At 43.9% G+C, this 19987-nt stretch overlaps 1 protein-coding gene across 5 annotated transcripts in view; it reads left to right on the forward strand.

The window, feature by feature from the left end:
- FGF13 (fibroblast growth factor 13) overlaps nucleotides 1-19987 on the forward strand; it is a 238165-nt gene that overhangs the window by 114058 nt on the left and 104120 nt on the right. For 2 of the 5 annotated variants that reach the window (XM_042029328.1, XM_042029329.1), the window contains exon 2: nucleotides 15123-15290. The exons of 2 other annotated variants lie outside the window; for them this stretch is intronic. In XM_042029328.1, coding sequence (XP_041885262.1) covers nucleotides 15123-15290 — 168 coding nt within the window. Of the gene's footprint in view, nucleotides 1-2828; nucleotides 2850-15122; nucleotides 15291-19987 lie in introns of those variants that run through there. One more of the 5 variants, XM_042029331.1, reaches the window with a different exon arrangement.

Here is a 19987-nt window from a genome sequence, read left to right on the forward strand (position 1 = left end):
CAGTGAGGATAAACTGTGCACCCTGCCCACTGCTCACCCCCTCTCCCAGCTCATGGGGTTATGACCACAGACCACGCAGTCCTTTTTTGCCCTTGACCTGGGCAGAAGAGGAAGAAAACCTCTCCCATGGTCTCTTTCCTCTCAGCAGACCTGGCCTTTGGGTTGCATGTCTGGTCAAGGGCTCCTCCCTGGGCACGGGGTTTGTGGGGCCGCGGCAGAGGATGCAGGGCTGGACTGGACTCTGGGGCAGGAGGAGCTGTCAGGTGTGCAGGTGCCTCCAGTCTCCTGGAGCTCCTGGGCAGGCTCTTGGGCTCTTCTTGGCTCTCTGAAACAATAACCAGGTCCATGGAAAACAGCCTGTGAATGCCTGTGAAGGTATTCATGGAGAAGTTGACTCTGGAATGTTTTACTGAAGAATTGTCTGAGAATGCTGTTATCCTGCCACAGGTTCATCAGAAAATATTCCTGTGTTTGTTTTTCTCCTCTCTCCTTCCCACCCCCATGATTGCCTGGCCTTCAGTGGAATTTGGTTGCTGTTCATTACTTCAGTTCCCTACCCAGAGGCTGTCATTTTTATTTATTTTAGTATTCTAATTTAGCATCGGAAAGAAAATAACATTTGACCAAAAAGAATTAGAGGCAATAACTTTTTCAGAGAACTAAGCCTTTGAAAATTATTTTTTTACTCAGTTTAATTTCATGGGTGCACAATTTCTATTACATGTAGGCAAACTGGATTGCAGCAGCTGTAAAAAAATATGTATTTTAAGCCTTGTAATGTGTTATTTATGAATGCATTATAGTTATAATAATTCACTTACAGGACTATTGTGACAACAGCACCTTATCTGAAAAATGGGAATTTGCAATATGAAATAGTTAATTAACAATAAGAAAATAAACTGAGAAGGTGCATACAAATTGACAGCACTAACAGAGTAAGAGTCAGTCTTTGTATGGGTCTGAGTGGCACAGAAGATGAAAAAGCCTAATGGAGGCAGAAAAAGTCTTAACTGCTATAGAAACTTAGAAATCAGTCTGGTGCCCGCAAATCTCATCTGTCTTAACAGAATTGTTGGAAAACTTCTTAGACTCTGCAGACCTAATTCGGAGAGAATTGCAGTGGTAAAATAAATGGGATCCATTACCACTGTGCAAAGACCAGTGGAGAACTTAATCCTGCATGGGACTTGCTTGGGAGTATCAGAACACATTTGCCAGATGCAAGGTAATGTCAAGTAAATATTTAAAGCTGTAATCACACCACAGCGTGTTAGAGCATAATGGAAGGCACTGAAAGGGAGTTAAATGCTTTCAATTCAGGCAGCTCATTTAAATGAAGGGAAGCAGTGATGCAGTTTTACATCAAGATTCAGTGTTCACCTAACAAGTGACACGGCAAGGGCAGACAAACTCTGGTGGTTGCTGAGAAGTGGTAGAGACTCTCTGGTGGGCTATAAATACTTTACCACCTATTCTTTGCTTCCAGCATCAGTTTACTGTGGCTTTGCAGCTGTGGTGCTTTTGTGGTGTCACTTTTCTGCATGGATTCTGTGGTGTGAAGGAGTTTTGGTCAATGCTTGGGTACAGTTGTACTGTCAGAGTGCAGCCAGGGTGTAGATGGACACTGCTGAGTGCATCTGGACTCTGTAGAGAGCATGTTTACATTTTTGCCATCAAAATCATCTGTGGAACTTTTATCTACTTCCCCCCTTGCCTTCTGACTGTTTCATTTGTTCTAGGTGTTGAGTGATGCACATAGGATCAGAGTGGTTTGGGTTGAAAGAAACCTTAAAGGTCACCTCGCCCCACCCCCTGCCACGGGCAGGGACACCTTCCACTGTCCCAGGTTGCTCAATGCCCTGTTCAGCCTGGCCTTGGGCACTGCCAGGGTTGGGGCAGCCACAGCTTCTCATACAGTGATAGAATCATTAAAGTTGGAAAAACCTCCAAGATCATGGAGTCCCATCGGCTTTGACCCATCACCATCTTGTTGAGTAGAGCAGATCACTGAGTGTCATGCCCAGTTGCTTCTTGAACACCTCCAAGGATGGTGACTCCACCACCAACCCGGGCAGCCCCTTCCAATTCCTTACCCCCCTTCCAGTGAAGAAATGCTTCCTTATGTCCAGCCTGGGGACAACATGGGTTGTTCCTGGTTCTCTGGCCAACCTGAATTTTGGCCTCTTTCTGTCTAAAACTTCTGTGAAATTCCCATTATTTTCACTTTTTGGACGATAAATAAATGAGATACAGTATGCATACAACCTGTCAGCAACACAGTTTACGTTTTGTTCACCCACAGCTGTTTCAAGTGCCCTTCCAGGCTACTGCCCACAGCGGGACACTTTGTCTAGACATGATGTGAAACTAAAGCTTTTAGTCAGAATCTATTAATATATGATATGCAAAGCATTCCTGGAGAGAAACTTCAGTGCTGAAATGTCAGATGTGGCCAAGGGAAGCTCCCTTTTGTTGTCTTACCTGATGGGAGAGAAAAACTTCTGCTGGGTGAGGGCAAGGTCTGAGCCCCAGCGACACGAGCAGCCTGACCCAGCACGGCTGCAGGAGCTTGAGTCAACCCTGGTGTCAGCCCCTCAGCTGTGAGACACAACAATTACAGCAATAACTCAAGTCAGAAAATCGACAGAACCATTTAATGTGTGTGAGAGTGACAGTGAGTCATCTCTGATCATTGTGTTTAGCAGCCTGGAGATCCACAGGCAGTCAGGACAGCCTCAATCCCACATCTGCATGACAGCTCAGGACAAGGAGAAGCAGCTCAAAGTCACTGCTTGCTTCCTTCCAGAGAGGGCTTCACACGGGTTGAGCGCAGAAGCCTGAGACAGGTAGGACCATTCTGGGGGTGGGATAGCACATCTGGGATCTGCAGCTTTTATCCCCTTCTCTGTAGTGTGGAAGTAAGCAGTGCATGCCATAGCAAGCACAGAAATCTTTGTCAGTTGTGAAATTAATAGATAAAGGCAGACTAAAACATTAATAAAATTTTGCTAAGTGCTCTTTAGAATTTCAGTTCAGGAGCAGAGTACAGGGGTAGAATGGAAGTTACAGATCAGTAAATTTAAAGGTAAGAGGAAAGGTGGGTTTGTTTGCAAACTGCAAAGACCTCGTTCCTTAAATGAAGTCTTTGAGAAGCTGTTAAAAATTCATTTTGCGTTTTCCCTCAGGCACTTAAGCTGCACGTGGAGTTGTGGGGGCTAATATTAAAATTACTATAAATGCTTATGTGGCGTACAGGGCAAGGAACAATAGAAGGACTCTGGTCACGGGTGGTTAGGAGCTGTGCAGGTACTGCTGAGAGCACGGTTTGCCAGCTTGAGCTGTCCGGAGCAGTGCGGTGCTCAGGAGTGAGGGTTTACAGGCCCTCTGTACTCCAGCACTTGTTTTGACAGTTGTTTAGGCCAAGTACTCAGCTGCTGCAAATTGCTCCGAAGCTTTTCCTGATGATTTTTTTTGTTTAACTGGAGCAGGTATGAAGCCATGAGTTTCAGACATTTACAGCAGCAGCATCCTTCCCATGTTTTAAAGTTTTTCGATCAACTTTCAGGATAAATGCTTCAGTTTATTTTGAGGTATGTAAAGGCCCAATAGGCATAAATACAGTAATGACACAAAATAGTGACTTGTCTCGAATATGGATGGATGATTCCAAAGCAGTACAAAAGTGAGTGTGGTATCCCGAGGCAGCTCCGCAGCTACAGTATGCCGCGTGCAATGTCCTTAGTTTGAAGAGTGGCTTTTTCTTTACTAAAATAAAGACCACTTACTACCTCCTAAAAACCAGAAGCTAATTTATAGCTCAATGTTGAAACAATGTCTGTCTTTTTCTAAGACAGACATTTGTCTTCGCTAACTTTGATAGACTGTTGAAAGCTAGAGGACTGCAGCATTCGCTTCATGCACTGGAATGTTAAATGTGATGATGTTTTTTCTTAGAGCTCGGCTGTGCTTGCCGCCTTGGGTTGTTTTTTATGTCATTTACGGTGCTGAACATCAATGCGAGCATATTATGCAATGTGGTATAAAAATACACAAAGGCAATAAACTCCACTGTTATTTCTGCTTTAACAGAACAACCTTATTTGACCATTTTGCCTTTTGATTTCTGGAGAAGTTAATTCCAAACAGTGTATTGCATCTTGAGCGTTGGTGTGCATATTTATGTAGCAGTAGGACTTCTGGTGCTGAGCTGTTTCCCATGGCTGGCAGTGGATGGTAGCTGTGCAAGCTCAGAGTGTGGCAGCCACCTGGGCATGGAGATCACCTGTAGAAACATCTGAATTTCATGCTAAGTTGTGTGGAAATGTGTGCTGCTTTGTAGAAGATCTACATTTTGTTTCTGTATTGCGACCTTGTCCCTGTGCTCTTCCCGTTGGTGACAACGCGTCTGTCAGTCAGTGAGGAACAACTGCCCAACACGTTGGCATTGGCCAGGCTGTTTGAGCAGACCAGTGATCTGCTGGGCCAGAGTCACTCAGCTGAGTTATTTATAATTTGCCTTAGCACAGTCTTGGGTTTTAACTCATTTTTGCCAGTGTGCAAACACATAGCATTGAAATCCCTTTTGGATCGGGCTGTAGAGTGCTGGCACTGTGATGTTCCAGGCATGAGCACAGACATCTCCATGCACACAGCCATCACTGTGAAGTGCTCTGAGCTGCTCCTGGGGCAGTTCCTGGCTCACCTTCGCTCCCTGCCCTCACCTGGCAGTGCCCTGAGCGCGGCATCGCCGCTCCCGGTGAGCAGAGGTGGCTGGAGCGGTGCGAGGCACAGGGCGCTCCTGCTGTGCTGGTTTTGTTCAGCCTGGCTCAGTGCCACCATCGGGCTGTGCATGAGCAGAGCCCAGAAGGTCCTGCTCATCCTCTGCCCATCCACAGGGCAGGGGCAGGACGGCTGCCAAGGCATCCCCCTCAGGGTCCCCTTGGAGAGGAAGGAGTTGGTAGCTCCATGCTTGCTGAGGTGAAGTTTGCTCCAGTTTCTGCTGCAAGGTTCTGTCTGTTCAGGCTGATACCTGGGCAGTGCACGTCCTCCCTGCTTTGTCATCAGCCGAGTCGCTGCACATTCGCTGCTCACAGCAAGGGAGCAGAACCCTTCCTGCTGTCAGTGACCTCGTACTGATTGCCTCTCTCGCCTTGCCTTTCAGATGATCTAGCAGCTGTCTCAAGGAACTGAAAGCTACCACTTTAAGTAAAATAATAATATCATTTAAGGCCATACTGTGTGAAAATGATTGTAATTCTGGTGCACTTAGGTTGCTAGTACAGAGCAGGTATGCTGGGCAATATGTGGGAATACCATAGCAGTGTACAAAAGAAAGTTGTTGGGGAGCTGAGAAAGATCTCAGTACACAGAACATCTACTTGGACTCTACAAGCATGTTCATTAAGGTAGACAGTAACAGGAAAACAGACAGTTTAATCTTCTGCTAATTTGTCTTGTTGCTGATTAAATTGATTAACAGTGAAAAGCGAAACCCCTCTCTGTATAAGCAGCAAGTGTGATGTAGCTACACCGATTAACAGTGATGGCATAATTGCACATGGATTTCTGCGATGTCTGAAAGGCTTTAGGTAAGTGTAGAGAGGGGAAAAATATTTTCAAGTACGGTTTCTAAAACTGTCAACTGCAGGCTTCTGAACCACAGTCCTTGTGTTTCAGGAAAGGGGGAATGTGGTGTTGTGCGTGTTGTTCCTCAGTCGATGGCTGTGCAAGTGGATGTAATCACTTAACACTGCATGGGCCAGATGGTGGGAAAAGAGAGCTGGCTGATTCTCAGATTGTTTGAGGTGGATTATTCAGTCATAACGTTGGCAACTGGGCTGGGGAAAGCTGCTCCAGCCGTGGCTGCTGCAGTAGGTAACACGCTGGTGAACAGAAGTGACAGTGTAGGCAGAGGTTTCTCTTGGTTGTGTGAATGACTCCACTGAGCCTACAGCTGAGTAGTATTTTTCAAGGTGGTGAACTGTCTGGGTAAATTTTTGGAGTGTGCAGCAAGTGATTTGTACAAAATCACCTGTGGGTGGAATTCAGCTTAACTAAAGCTTAGTCTAAGAAAATAATGTGAGAAAATATTACAGCCTTTCATGTGACTGTTTTAAAATTGAAATGTTTTGTGTACAGGGACCCTATCTGCATAAGCCTAATCTTTAACCTGTTAAAAATAATTTCCAACCTTAAAATGAAGAGTAGTATTAATTTCAGGTTAAATGATATATTTCTTTTCAGAAAGGACTTTTCTGCTGTTCAGCTTCTATGTGCATAGCTCTGGTCAGAGCTCTTTGCCCCCTTGGGTGGGGGTGCTGAAGCAGAGCAGTGTGCAGGGTTCTGCTGCTTCCCATGGTTGTGAGAACACTTTGTGCACCTCTCCATGGTACACCGAGGCTTCTGGCTTCTGCTGATGAGTTTTCTTTGCTTTGCTTTGAAAAATTTCCTCTGAGGCCATTTCTCTGATCAGCTCTTTCTGTAATGAGTTTGAATTTTAAAACACTCAATTTCTTGCATCCTTCATTTTGTTAATCTTCAGTAAATGGGGCAAATAATTGGGAGGTGTCACCTGTCCTTCTATGAATGGTGCTTCTGTTCTTGTCTGCTTCTTCCAAGAGAAATGCCCAAGAGCTGTAGCAGTGACAATCTCTGAAACAGACTTGCAGCCTGATGTTCATCTCCTCCTCCCAAGAGGCATGGCTGATCCTTTCAAATTTTCAGGAGGGATGCAGTCTATTATTTGATGATTTTGTTGCTGTTTTCAAGCTACTATTCCTTGTTTTGCTCTTCCTAGAGGATCCTGATTTTTTTTGCTCGTTCTTTGTGGGTTTGTTGTTTTGCTTTTTTTTTTTCCCCCCAACACTAGGGAGGCTTGTCTCTCTTTGTAGCCCAGCTGTTGACAATATATGCTCCATAAACAGGAAGAAAAAAGCTACAGGCATTCCCACTTCTCTCTACTTCCCTTATCATTTGAAACTATTCTCCTAGCTCCAAATAGGGCTACATTAATAATTAAATTCTCATTAAAGTTATGATACACAAGAGTATTCTGATATTTCATAAGTAGCAAACTATAGCTCTCCGAAGCTCTCAAAAACTGGTAGCTTCCCACTCATCCTGGATCTTTGTAGCAGTTCTGTTGACACCTTCTCCTTCGCATGCCTGATTTTCCCCACACTTAAGGATATTCTCTTAGAAACAGCAACATTCCTTGCTTTTTCTCCCAAACTTTGTCAATGGAGAACGTAGTTCAGTGTTGTGACAAATTGTCGCAACAACTTTTAAATTTCCCAGGAGCTGGTCAGAATGGGTTTTGTGGTAGACAGGGGTGAGTGAGGGGTTTGAGCAAGCTCATATTCTCATCTGGAGTTGCTGTCCATCTCCTCTTGTGTTCCATGATGCTTCTGTCTTGTGTTGTTGGAGCAGAAAGAGAAATGCATGATCCAGCAGCTGATGTGGCAGCCACAGCTTGATCCTAAGAGCCAAATCCTTGGTGGCTGTGGAATTTGGATGGTTTATCTCCTGAAGCTGGCCAAGCAGGTCCTGCTGTTTCAGTGTCCTCCCGTGAGTCAGCCCCTGCTGCCATGCAGCATCCCCAGTTCCACACGGGTGTGCTCCCAGCTCTGCTGCTCCCTGCTCCCTGTTGCTTCTCACACGCACACTCCAGAGAAATGAATAGTACCCTGTAAATTATTGTCTTGTCTGCTGTGCTGCATGCACCAACCCACCTGTTTGGAAAGCAGCCAGCTTGCATTTATTTTAGCAGATGGGAAAAGCAGGAAACCACTCGGAGCAGGCAGAGAAGAAATATTCATTCATTCAGGGGCAAGCACAGCAAAGCGGTGAGCTGAGCTGCAGAGTTTAAATAAGAGTGGGCACGTCTGGCATAGCAAAACCACAGATCCTGATGGCTGGGAAGGGAGAGGTGGTGGGTCTGCCCAATGGAGAGTAAATGGTGGCTGTTCCTTAGCCCCTGATGAGCAGGAGTGTGGATCTGTTTGTCACAGCTCAGATGCAGGAGGCTGACAGCACTGCCTGGCAGCACCTGGAAACTGCAGTTCTCCCAAACCAAGGAGAATTCTCTCTCAGAATCACAGAATTGTTGAGGTAGGAGGAGACTCAAAGATTATGGAGCCCAACCATTTCCCCAGCACTGCCATGTTCGCCACTAGACCATGTCCCCAGGTGCCACAACTACACATCTTTTCAATCCCTCCAGGGGTTGTGATTCCCCTGCATCACTGGGCAGCCAATTTCAATGCCTGGTAGCCCTTTTGGTGAAGTAGTGTTTCCTAATATCAACCTAAACCTGCACTGAAACAACATTCTGCTGGTGACACCAGGCTCGGGACAAGGTATTGATGTGCTGCCTTTTCCTGTTTCTTCCCTTACTCTTCCCTGCAGCTGCAGGGATGGAGCAGAACACTCCTTGTGCTCCTGATCCTTTAACCAGCCCTCCCAAGGCACCCGAGTCTCCCTTGTTTGCCCTTGGACTTCTTGTTGCAACTTTGCCTACGTGAACAATCCGTAAATCCTCAGTAAATATCCATCAGTCTGAGGCTGTGCCAGTGTAGGAAGCTTTCTCTTCACATCAGTAACTCAAGCCAAGGCAGCAGATGTCCCTAAGAAATGGGTCCAGTTTACATCTTGGGCCTTCAGTTGCCATCATGGCATGTGGGCACAGGAAGGTCATGGTTACAGCTGCATCGCTGAGTTGTGCCCAGATCAGTTAATCCAAGGCTGGCTGGTGGTAGATGGGTGCCTGGAATAGCTGGGAGATAAGGCTCTGTGCAGAAATGTTGGTGCCATTTCCACAGGGGAAAGAGGAGATGCATTCTTAGCAGCATTTATCAACACATTTTTGATGTCATATGTCTTTGTCTTTATTATCCACAAGGATCTAAAAGCAGCCTTATCTGGGCTAGTCTTTTCAGAGGATAATAGCCTATTACTGCTAGCAGTTAATCCAATTACTCTTTTAGGTCAAGGGGGAGTGTCCTGTGCAAATATTTTTGGAAGATCTGAAAAAAATTATTCTGTGTGGTTGATCCAAAGAGAACATATTTCAGAATTTTTCAGCAGATCAAAAAGTTTAGAAATTTCTCCATATCTTGGGGGAAACATAGTTGAAAGATCTGTCAGATTTCAATTTTGATCACAAGACAGTCACTTATTTAAAATATAAAAATATTTCACAATGTAAATAGTTTCAATACTTTCAAATCAGAAAATAAATCACTATCTAAAATCATGAGAGAAATTCTTTGATGTGGGAATGAAGGTGGAGCTGTGCAAACCTTAAGGATTAATTCAGCAAGAAATGTTTTGCCTAAAGTAGGTTTTAACTCTATGTAATTTTGGCTCAGTTCATTTCTGGTTCTCTAATAAGGATTTCATCGAGTGTATCAGCAGGGACTGTGCAACAATTGAGAGCGATCCATCTAAAGCAGGGAGGAGCTCTGTCTTGGAGAGGGGAAATGGACCTGTGCATGAGCTGCAGCAGCTCTCAGTGGAGTTTGTTCTGCTTCATTGGTGGTGAAGGTGGCACTGGATGGGCCACGTTGAACCTCCTGTTTTGCGTGGGCTTGACCAAGCCCTGGGATTAGGACTGTGACATTCAGCTCCTCACGCAGACTTTTGAAGGGGAGATTTCTCTTTACTGCTCTTTACAACTCCTTCCAGGAGTTGGCAGGAATCTTCAGGGGTGCTTGTGCTGCAGGCTTTGATTTGTGTGGGGCTATTTGGATGAGGTTTGGGCTCCCGTGGCTGCTGCTGGGGTAACAAACACACACGGTATTCCATGTGGGATGGGAAGCCTTCCCAGGGGACGGTGGGTGTTGAGGTTCAGGCTGCAGCTGCCTGTAGAAGTTTTGTGACTCTCTGCCTTACACAGCAATCACAGCAGGAGCTGGGACCTTGGCTTTACCACAAGAAGTAGTCCTTAGACATCAGTGGTGAATTTTAAATATTCCTGTGATACTTATGCCATAAATAGGAGGTTGCCCTCTCTTTCCCACCAGACATAGAAAAGCCTTCTTAGGCCATATACTGTTGAATCCCAAAAGCCTCAAGTTCTAATAACCAACTGCAATCTAATTTAGATCAGCAGTCTGAGAACTCATTAGTTCAAGTACTAAAAGCCCTCTATTGGGCAAGGGGTTTGCTTCCCTGAGTCTCTGAGTTCTTAGAGACTGTTACTGCCCATCTCAAAATTATGCTCTATTCGTGCATGCTGTAGAACTGTCCTTTTAATATCAGTTGAAAAATAAGTGCAGGAAATAGTTGCCATAGAGGAAATTTATAGAATTGGTTTGAGAACAAAAGACCAGGCACTGCTTCCCTGTAAGAGTGAAGGAGTTGGGCTGTCCCTGGCAGCCTCTCATCTGTCACGGACCCCGTCCAGCAGCAGCTTCCGGATGTAATGAGAGTTCATTTTGAGCCTGCTTTTAATTTTGAAAAATCATCTAAAGAAAGTTGTGTCTTTCACAAGGTATTTTTGCTGTTTTGTTTCTTCCAGTTTGAAATAAGCTGGTGTGGTGCCTGGTTTTGGTGGCATATTGAGGAGGAAGGAGTGATGCAAAATGAGGAACTCCAGAAATGGCTTGCTGTGAATAAAAATTAGAGAATTGGCTGCTTGTGCTTCCTGTAATATCTGTCTTCATTGTGAAAACTGCAAGTCAGAGTCAACCAGACTTCAAAGTTGGGAGCACACAGCTGCAAGCTGAAAATAAGATTTCTGGGTAGTGTAGAAGTGCCAGGGCTGTTTGGTAAGAATACTTCATCAAGATTTTGGCAAAGCTTAATAGTGAAATGGTTTGGATAGACTGTGTTGTCATTAAGAGGTTTTGAGTGTTCTACAGCCCCAGAATAGATTTTTTTTTTCAATTAGCTTTTAAGTACTGTTGTGCTCTGGGTATTATGTTGTTCAGGTGGCTAACAAAAAAATCAAACCTTCAGCTGGGAAAAATTAGGGGGAAAACAAAGCAGCAATGAAAAGAAGCAAAGGGAATTTTTACTGCACGTGTACTTGAGAGATTTTCATCAGCTGTCTCAACTAGGAAAATGTTATTACAGCAAAATACCCCACTTTCCTACCCTTCCCTGTCCTACAGGCAGTCACTTGAAGCAAGTTATTTTAGAGAGGGTTTTTTTTAGACTTGTTCCGGTAAGGAGCTTGATAGCCTAATGTTTTCCCGTAAAAGGGGGGAAAAAAAATTTCCTGCGTAACTCCAAACAGCCCCAGGGCCTGAGTAACCTCATTTGTGACCTTTATGTCCTTTATGTGGGTGGTGAGACGGAGGATGAAGGAGGTGCTCAGTGAGCATCGCTGTTCCATGTCCTGGCACCGCCAGGGAGGTGACAGTGGGGAGGTGACAGTGGGGAGGCATCGGCTGCTGCTCATTATTCCAAGAAGTCATTTTGGGGGAGTAGATTTTTTGCAGCTCCCTCCCCTGTGCAAAAGAGAAGGGATTTTCTTCACATTGTGGGTGCAGGATTTAAGAGGCTCTAATGCTCTCTGTGGCTGGAAGACCTCGTGTGTAGAGACACGACTTCAGTCCTTCCAAAATGCCAGCAAAACGAATCTACTGCAAGTGTAAGCATGCTGGGGCTCACAGCATGTAAAACTAAGCAGACTATGAAAAGTTGGGGAACGGAAGAAAATTCGTGTTTCAGGTAATGACCTGAAAAGTTCATTCAAGGAGTGAACGGATCCATGGGAGTATAATTTTTTTGTGTTAAATTGTGTCATACATACAAGAACAATAGTCCAACAGGAACAGGAGGATTTGTTTTGCCTGGATTTTATTTACCCTGTGGTTGCTACAGCCTTTAGCTAGCAGAGCTGAAGCCTCTCTATGTAAAACCGGGGGGAAAGATATTTCCTTACAGCTTTATTAAACTCTGAATTACATCAAAGATTATTCAGTGGGAACCCGAGCCAAGGCCTATGGACAGGGTTGATGTTATGGTTTCTGGCAATTCTAGATGGGACTGAAATGCAGTTGGACATAAAAGAAGGACACAAACCAGCGGACTGTTTAGCTGGTGTGTTTATATAAAGTAAACATGTTTGAATTTATCTTGAAAAACATCCTGGTGCTGGCAGCCATCCTAAAGATCACTTTCTCTCAGTAAAGCTTATAGGAAGAGGAAATTTTTTCCTACTGGCTTGTTGACATCAAGTTTTTATTAATGTAATTATTATTATTTTATTTGAGCTAAAGAATGTGCTACAGGGTGATATTTAGCAAGCTGAATGTTTTGATGAAGGAAACATAATAGTTACTGCAGTTATTTTATATTTACTGCTAAGCAAAGTCCTCTCATGTATACACAGTTCCTGTGGGTTTGGTCTCCATCAAATTGTGAGGGGATGGTGAGGGCAAGAAAAAAGGATTCATTTTTTTAAAACATTGTAGTATTTATTTATCACTTCCATCTGAAAATATACAAGTTCTTTAGCAGTGTATTAATGATCTGTGTCCATGACATAGGTAGTCTTATCCCTGTTTTTTTCATGGAAAGATGGGAATGTAGAGCACTGAAGTGTTCTACCCATGAGGATGGGGAGAACATTGGGATGAAAGGAAAAAAAAAATTGCTGCTGAAATACAACAGCAGAGATACAGCTGAATATTGGAGGCTGGCACAATGGTCACACATCTGCCTTCAGGAAGGTGCCAAGGAAATGTAGATGTGCCCCAGTGAAGATTCTTCTCTCTGCTCTTGAGGACAACATCCACATGTTGGAGTGAAGCTGAGCCTCTGCCAGGCTTCTCATGGGTCTTCTGCTCCCATTTTGAGCTTGCTTGCTGGCTCATGACTAGTGCCCAAATGAGCTGATCCCAGGCTTGTGGATGTGTGCATTGCACAGAGGAGTGTAAGCACATCCCAGGTACTGCAGGTGGAGCCTGCAATGGAGGAAACAGTTGAGCACAAACAATGTCCTCTGCTCCACATAGCACAGGATGTAAACACTGCTTTGGATTTCTGTTAATTCCCTAAAATTTATGTTTTCCTTCTGTACATGTGATTCTTTCGTAAGTGTGGGTTTTATCCCATTGGCAAAGTCAAAGCAGATGCCTGGTGATATTTCTCCCTTTTCCAAAGTGCTTCTTCACAGTTGTTTAATAATGATCCTTTCATGGTCGTGCACTGATTATCTTTAGTCATCAGAGATGGCTGCCAGCAGGTTTTTAAAGCTTTTTACATTAGATTCCAGGTAGTTGAAACTCGCCTGGGGATTGGTTCTTGGGGCCCACGCTGGAGGTCCTGCAGCTGTGATTCCAGTGGTGCCTGGCTGTCATGGTAGCAGGGAAAAGGACGCTGTGGGGTCAGTGGGTGTTCCTTGTTTTGTAACAAATTCTCAGCCTGACTTGAGGCCATTCATCATGGCAGGAAAAGGTTTAGCTGTTCCTTCAGAACACTGACACCAATTAAGTTATCCATGCATCATTCTTGCATTAAGGCTGTCCTAGTGCTGTGGTTCTTGGGGTTTGCTGCAGGTGTCAGGACTACAGTGGCCCTCAGAACCAAGACTGATCTTCACCTGCTGTCCTTTTGTGCTTTTGTTGACTTCAGGATGTTCTTCACTTACTGAAGGTGTGGGTCCACCTGTGCTTTCCTAGTAGATTATGCATCCCTTTTAATAACACTTTATATAGATTATTAGTGTGTATTACTGGTGCTGGGTGTAGTTTATTGAAGCAACAAAAGCCAAGGTGCAAAGTTTCTCTGCTGGATTAGTGAGGTCTTGAAAGAAGGTGACTGCCCACTGTGAACAGAAAAACTGTCAGGTTGAATTTATCACCCAGATACGACGCTTACTAGAGAAAAAAATCCAGTGCATGAGAATGCAATAGGATAATATTTGTTTGAGGGGATCTGTGTTTAAATCTGACAGGTTTTTAAGATGTCCATGTGTTGGCAGATATTTAGGAAGCAGTTAAATTGTTAGAATTAATGGCCAACAGTTTGAGAACCAAATAAACTTACCTAGTGCATGCTAGTGCATGTTTTAGACTAGCCTATCAGTAGCTACTTTCCTCATTACTGAAATTTTACTTTCTTAATTCTTGATTTTTTTTTTAATTTTTTATTTTGTTTTTTTTTTACACAGGGTTGGGGAATCTAAGTTTGGTTTTGGGTATGGTTTTATATCTCTGTGTTGCATTGTAAATAACAATTGGTGGTTAGAGGCTGTCTTGTGAAAAAGCAGTTAATTTTTGTTCATGTGAGATGATCTTTGCCTAAAGCTGTGAGCTGAATTTCACTATCTCTGTTATTAAGGCTTCATTTTTTTAGGTAGTGGAGAAGTGTTTCAATTCTTTCTGGTAATGTAATCCTTCAAGCTGGAGCTTTCTTGATGCTGTATATTTTATCTTTTTGCCATTTAATAGTCTGACCCCATTCAGAAACATTTCAGACTGCATATCATTTATGGTATTTTTGGCAGTATTGATTTATAAGATAAACTTTAAAAAATACTTGCTGTTCTACAAGAAAACCATCAGAAGGATTAATGTGCTTTCTCTTTGTACATCTGCTCATCCATTGAAAATGATCAGGTCAAATGTCACTGGATTATCACCCTTGCTCTGAGGAACGGGCTGTAATTACATATCCCAATAAAGGCATGTCCCTTGTCCTTGGGGAGCAGATACACTGGTGTGGCACTACCTGCAGATGTGGAGTGATTGCTCACTGATGTTAATGCAGAGATTGCCTATGGCTAGGCCGTAAAAGCATGTTTGGTTTGCGTTTTTCTTAATCTGCATGCAGAATAGATAGAGGTGCTAGAGGAGAATAAAGCAAATATAGGAAGGAACTTCGGCGCTTTTTGGAGCGGGGTGTTATTCTACTGTTTATTAAAGCTGCATGAAATGGTATGAAGTGTTGAGGTTTATGAGAAGCATTGTTTATAAAAGAAATGTTTTTTCCCACCCTTCTACCACCATGACTAAGATACTTTACACTTTAAAGTTTATTTTCCTTCCTATGAACCTTTCTTCCCCTCCTGTCTTTCCCCCACCCTGACATTATGTAGTTGATTTGATTCTCTGGATTGCTTTCCTCAAGCTCTAACTTGAGTTCATTTTGTTATGTGGTGACCACAGTTATGGATGACGCTCCCCCTGGCACACAGGAGTACATTATGTTACGGCAAGATTCGATCCAATCTGCGGAATTAAAGAAAAAAGAGTCCCCTTTTCGTGCTAAGTGTCACGAAATCTTCTGCTGCCCACTGAAGCAAGTGCACCTCAAAGAGAACACAGAGCCGGAAGGTTTGTGACACTATGGATCCATGTTCTGTTTGTTTCTATTTATTTTTTTCCATGTATGTCTCCGGAGTGTGCTGTGTGTTTCCCAGCCTGTGTCAGTGCAGTGCAGCTGACGCAGGAGCGTGATGCACTCGTGTCCCTTTGCTTGCCTGTCAGTGTCTGATGCAGCTCTCACAGGACACTGTAATCTAAGCCACGTGCGGGATCATTCTAGAGGAGAAATGACGCTGCTTTTTCTTAAATAAAGTTTGTTTGTTTCAGCTCTCATCATTACACACTGCCCGTTTCTTTGGCTGCCAAAAGCTGCTTGCTACTTAAACAGCATCAATTCCCAGCCAGTTCTTCGCAGTAACATTTCTGAAGCTGCACTCTGCTGAAAATCTGGCACTTAGACTCAGATTCGGCTTGTCCCCAACACCTTGCACTCCATAAGGCTTCTGCATAGCGCTAGAGAATGCTCATGGCAGCTGTACTTGGGTGGAGCAGGATGAAGTTTGTATGTAATGCACGCCTGGTTGCATTTTGGGAAATGAAATGCATGCAGAGCAGAAAAAAAAATAAGTAGATTGTTTTCCTTTTCAGATAAAGCAAAGGTATGGTCTCTTCTCATGCTGTATTTACTAATATGAAATTGCCAATGAGGTACATCTCGTTCATCTAGTGTACATAAGATTAAGATACTTTAAATTACATTTTTAATACTTTGTCTTATTGTTCCATATGTGTTTTGCATTACTGCTTCATATTCACATGGTAAGCCTTCTACTTTTTGCATAAGCTCCAGTATCTGCCGAGACAAATAATGCTACTGCTGGTAGAAGTGTTTTAAGAGGAAATATTCAGGGCTGGATTTTGCCACAGTCGAGTCTGCAGGAATGGCAGAGTGAGTAGGTTGGAGTTCTTATAACAAATCACTTGCATTATTCTCTCTGTAATGATGGGCATCAGTTGCTGAGCTGTCAGTGTTAGCCCAAAATATTTCAGTCAATTGCTTTCTCTTGTTACATTCCCCAAATTTTGCATGAACGTTCTTTGTACCACCTCTGGGAGATTTGTGCCTTTTAAAATAGAAGTATTTTATTAAAATAGCATTTATCACCTCACCAGAAATATTAACTCTGATACACATTCTGGTCTAAGGCCTGGGGAGAGGTTTCTTGTTTCACTGATGATGCAACTGAATGTTAAAATCAGGGTTTGAAAAAAGTCCAATTGTCTTCTCGGTTCTGGGGCAGACTTGATTGAAGCTGTGATTTCATAACTCAATAAACATGAAGGAAAGGTGAATCCCATAGCATTCTTCTGGATTAGCAGATGTCATGGATTTCCTGTCATCTGTCAGGGTTTGTGTTGTTCATGAGTAAATTTTGAACCCAGAACTGTTCATCTCAAGCTCCTCTAGGAAGGTGATGGCAGCTGAGCTTCTACAGGTGCTCAACACGTGCTCTTTGGTGATCAGGAAGATTCCATAGCCATGAGGCATAAAAAGGTGGGCCCTACACCTGGCATCCCTGACTGACATGCTGTATTGCCAATTCTTGGTGTGCTCATGTGTAACTCCAGCAGAAGCTCATGGTTATTTCAGTGGAACCTACCCTGGGAACTGGATTCCTGCTGGAGACTAGCTCTTAGCTGGGTCTGGTCATTTCAGTGAATAAATCAACAATTTACACCCCAGTGGCCTGTCCAAGAGGAACGAGGAGAGCAGAGCAATGCTGGGCCGTTTCTCTCCAGAGCTGAGTCTCCAGGGGACATGGTTTGGTTCAGTGCTGGGGAATTTGGGATCTGCCGGGAAAGGCTGGCACAGTGCAGGCTCTGGGGGAAGACCTGGGGAGCGTCAGTGCCGCCGTGTTGCTGCCTGGAAGCCAAGAGTTGCTCTTAGGTTCTCCATAAATCTGCACAGTGTCTCCAACAGCAGCTGTGTTACTCCTTCCTCCATGGCATATGGCATTGTTATTCATTCTCAGTGCAAATGTTTGGTTCTGGGAGGAAAGCTTGTCATCTTTTATTGCCGTGCACAGGGATGAATGTCTCTTCCCTTGTTCGTCCCTCCTCCTCTCCTCCAGGAATGTTGCATTACTAGGCAGGCACAAGAAGCCATGGCCGTGTTGGCTTGTCCTGTGACCACCTGAGTGGATGGGAATTTAGAGGGGTATCAATTTTTGTTGGTGTGTGATTTCTATGCGTGTTCCTCTGGAAGATGTTGTCTCTAGCATGGGAGGGAAAATATCTGATCAGGGATCCTTTTGGCCTCTGTTGTAGCTCAAATAGCCTGGGCTACATTTACCTTCAAAATCTGTGAACTGCTTGCCAGTGGTATTAGAGCCACTGAAGGACTGATGTGTGTCATCCTCAGTGGTTTGTTGGCATGAAGCTTGAAAAATTTTGATTGTGATGTGATCTGAGCTGTGCTTTCTATGCAAACCCTGCAGCAGTCCATCGGGCTTAATGGAGTGGCTGAAACAAATCCTAGCAGAACACCTTCCAGTGTGAGCCCAGCAGTTAACAGCTCCATTGCACTGTTAGGATAAAGGAAAAGAAATGTTTAAGCTTGTTACTGTGACATAAATTACACATTTTTGAAGGTACTGGGGGAAGTATGACAACTAGGAAGCTGTTAGCAAAGTTCTCGAAGTGAAATGTCATAATGGAAGTTTTATGGAAAATTGCAGACTTGAAAGACTCTGCAGAGAGTACAAAACCACAGCTTTTTAATCTGCGTGTTTCTAACTTTGCAACTCTTCTGTTTAGATGATAGATCTCTCTGCACCTTTTAACCACTTTCATACAGGGTTAGTGCTCAGGGAGCCTCGTTTATCACTTCAGGATTTGGACTCCCTAGGCATGTAGGAAGACACCAGGTAAAAGATTTTCCAGGCTTTTTGTAGAGGTATTTGGGGATTGTTCTGCTATTTGCTGAAAGACTTAAATACCACCACATGCTGGTATCTGAGCCTGGTGGTCCATCATTTCTCATATCTTGGGCCCATTTCATTTCTTGTGCCTTTGGCCTATTTCTAAAAGCAAAAGTGGGAATGAGAAAATTAGATCCATGTTTCCTAATTTAATCTGCCTTGGTTTCTTGTTCTTTTCCCCACACCTACTTGCCTGCTTGCAACATCATCTTTATTCACAGCACGCATATGCCTCAAGTGCACCTCAGGAAAACAGGTCCAGGGCCAGTTCCTTTGATCTCAGCCTGGAGGACACACAGAAGGTCCTTGGCCCAGTAACTGCAGCAAGTGGTAGGAGTGGAAGGAAGGAGAGCAATAGGAAATGACACCAATGCGATCTTCCCCAAATGTGGAAATTTCCACTGGAGCCCCGTGCCAGCAGTGTGATGCTGCCAGTCTGGACTGCACTTCTGATGGGATGTGCCCTCCCTAATGCTCTGGGAAACTTGGGACTGTGTTAAAAGCTGAACTGCTGCTTTATTCTGCATCATTCCAGCTTTGTTTTGTCAAAGTCGTTCTATAGTTTACAACGTCATGGATCTCTCAAATGCAATAAAACAAGCAGAGCTGACATCCTTACCTGGATGCTGGATCCTGTGGGCATTGGGCATTGTTTACAATTGCATCCAAGCAGCAGCAAAATACAGAGTGCTGTTGTAGCTTCCCTCAAGCCAGGAATACACTGCTAGCAGGAAAAGGGCCATCTGAAGTACATTTTGCAGCTATTTGTTCTCTTAAATAGTTTAAACATAAGCTGCTGCTGCTATCTGTATAAAACATGGTTACATAAAAAAAAGTCAGCTCCTGGAAAACTAATTTGAGTTGTATTATTACATCCAGGGGAGGGAATAAAATGAGAGAAATGTTTTTAAAAAACACCTATTGGTTAGTCACAGTCACACAATCGAGAGTCTTGGACACTTGCCCACAGTTCTCTTTCCATGTGGATTTTTTTTTTGCCTTTTTTTTTTTTTTTGGTAACATTTAGTCTCCCTCCAGGCATACATAACCTTTTCACACAGAAAAGCAGACAAGCATGGCAAAGTACGTATTGGGGATGGGGAGAGGGAAATCTGGGATAGCAGCTGGTAATGAGGAAAGGCAGCTTTCCTCAACCAACAGGAAATCTGATTAGAGAGAAAATGTTGAGGATGCTAATGTGAAACAAGCAGCTTTGTGCTTGCCCTTGACAGTGGCTTGTTATCTTCATCCCTAGCAGTGGAATGCGTGGCAGAGCCAGTCCTGGGGGTGAGGCAGAGGTAGGATGTTCAGACGCTGTGTGTGGGAGGCTGCCTCTTCCACCTACGCCATGTGCACTGGCACTTTTGCCACCAACAGAAATTTGGAGCCTTTATGTTGTAATACACAATGTCCCTTTGGTGCTCCAAGCATCGTGTCACCACTGATAGTGCTGTTACTTGGCACTCTAATTATATCCTTTTCTTTTAGACTAAATCAGTCCTGTTAGCCCTGCTCGCTCGTTTAATTATATTAATGCATGTGTATTTCTGCATTTTAGAGGAGAAAAGGAAAGAAGAAGGGGGAGGAGAACTGTGTTTGAAATCAGAGAATTGTGAGAGGTTTTTAAACTTTACATATTGTTCAGAACTAAAAGTGACTTTGTGTTCCAGTGAGGAATAATGAAGATGAGCCACATGAAATAGGCGCAACTGCTTGTGTCCAAGACATTCAGAGCAGGCACACTTGGCAGTGGGACACCAGTGAGGCGGTTCAGCATCTGTGCTG

Source organism: Corvus kubaryi, unplaced genomic scaffold (assembly GCF_017639235.1).
Source record: "Corvus kubaryi isolate FWS band 111438036 unplaced genomic scaffold, C.kubaryi_AGA036_p1.0 37322, whole genome shotgun sequence".
Lineage (NCBI taxonomy): Eukaryota > Metazoa > Chordata > Aves > Passeriformes > Corvidae > Corvus > Corvus kubaryi.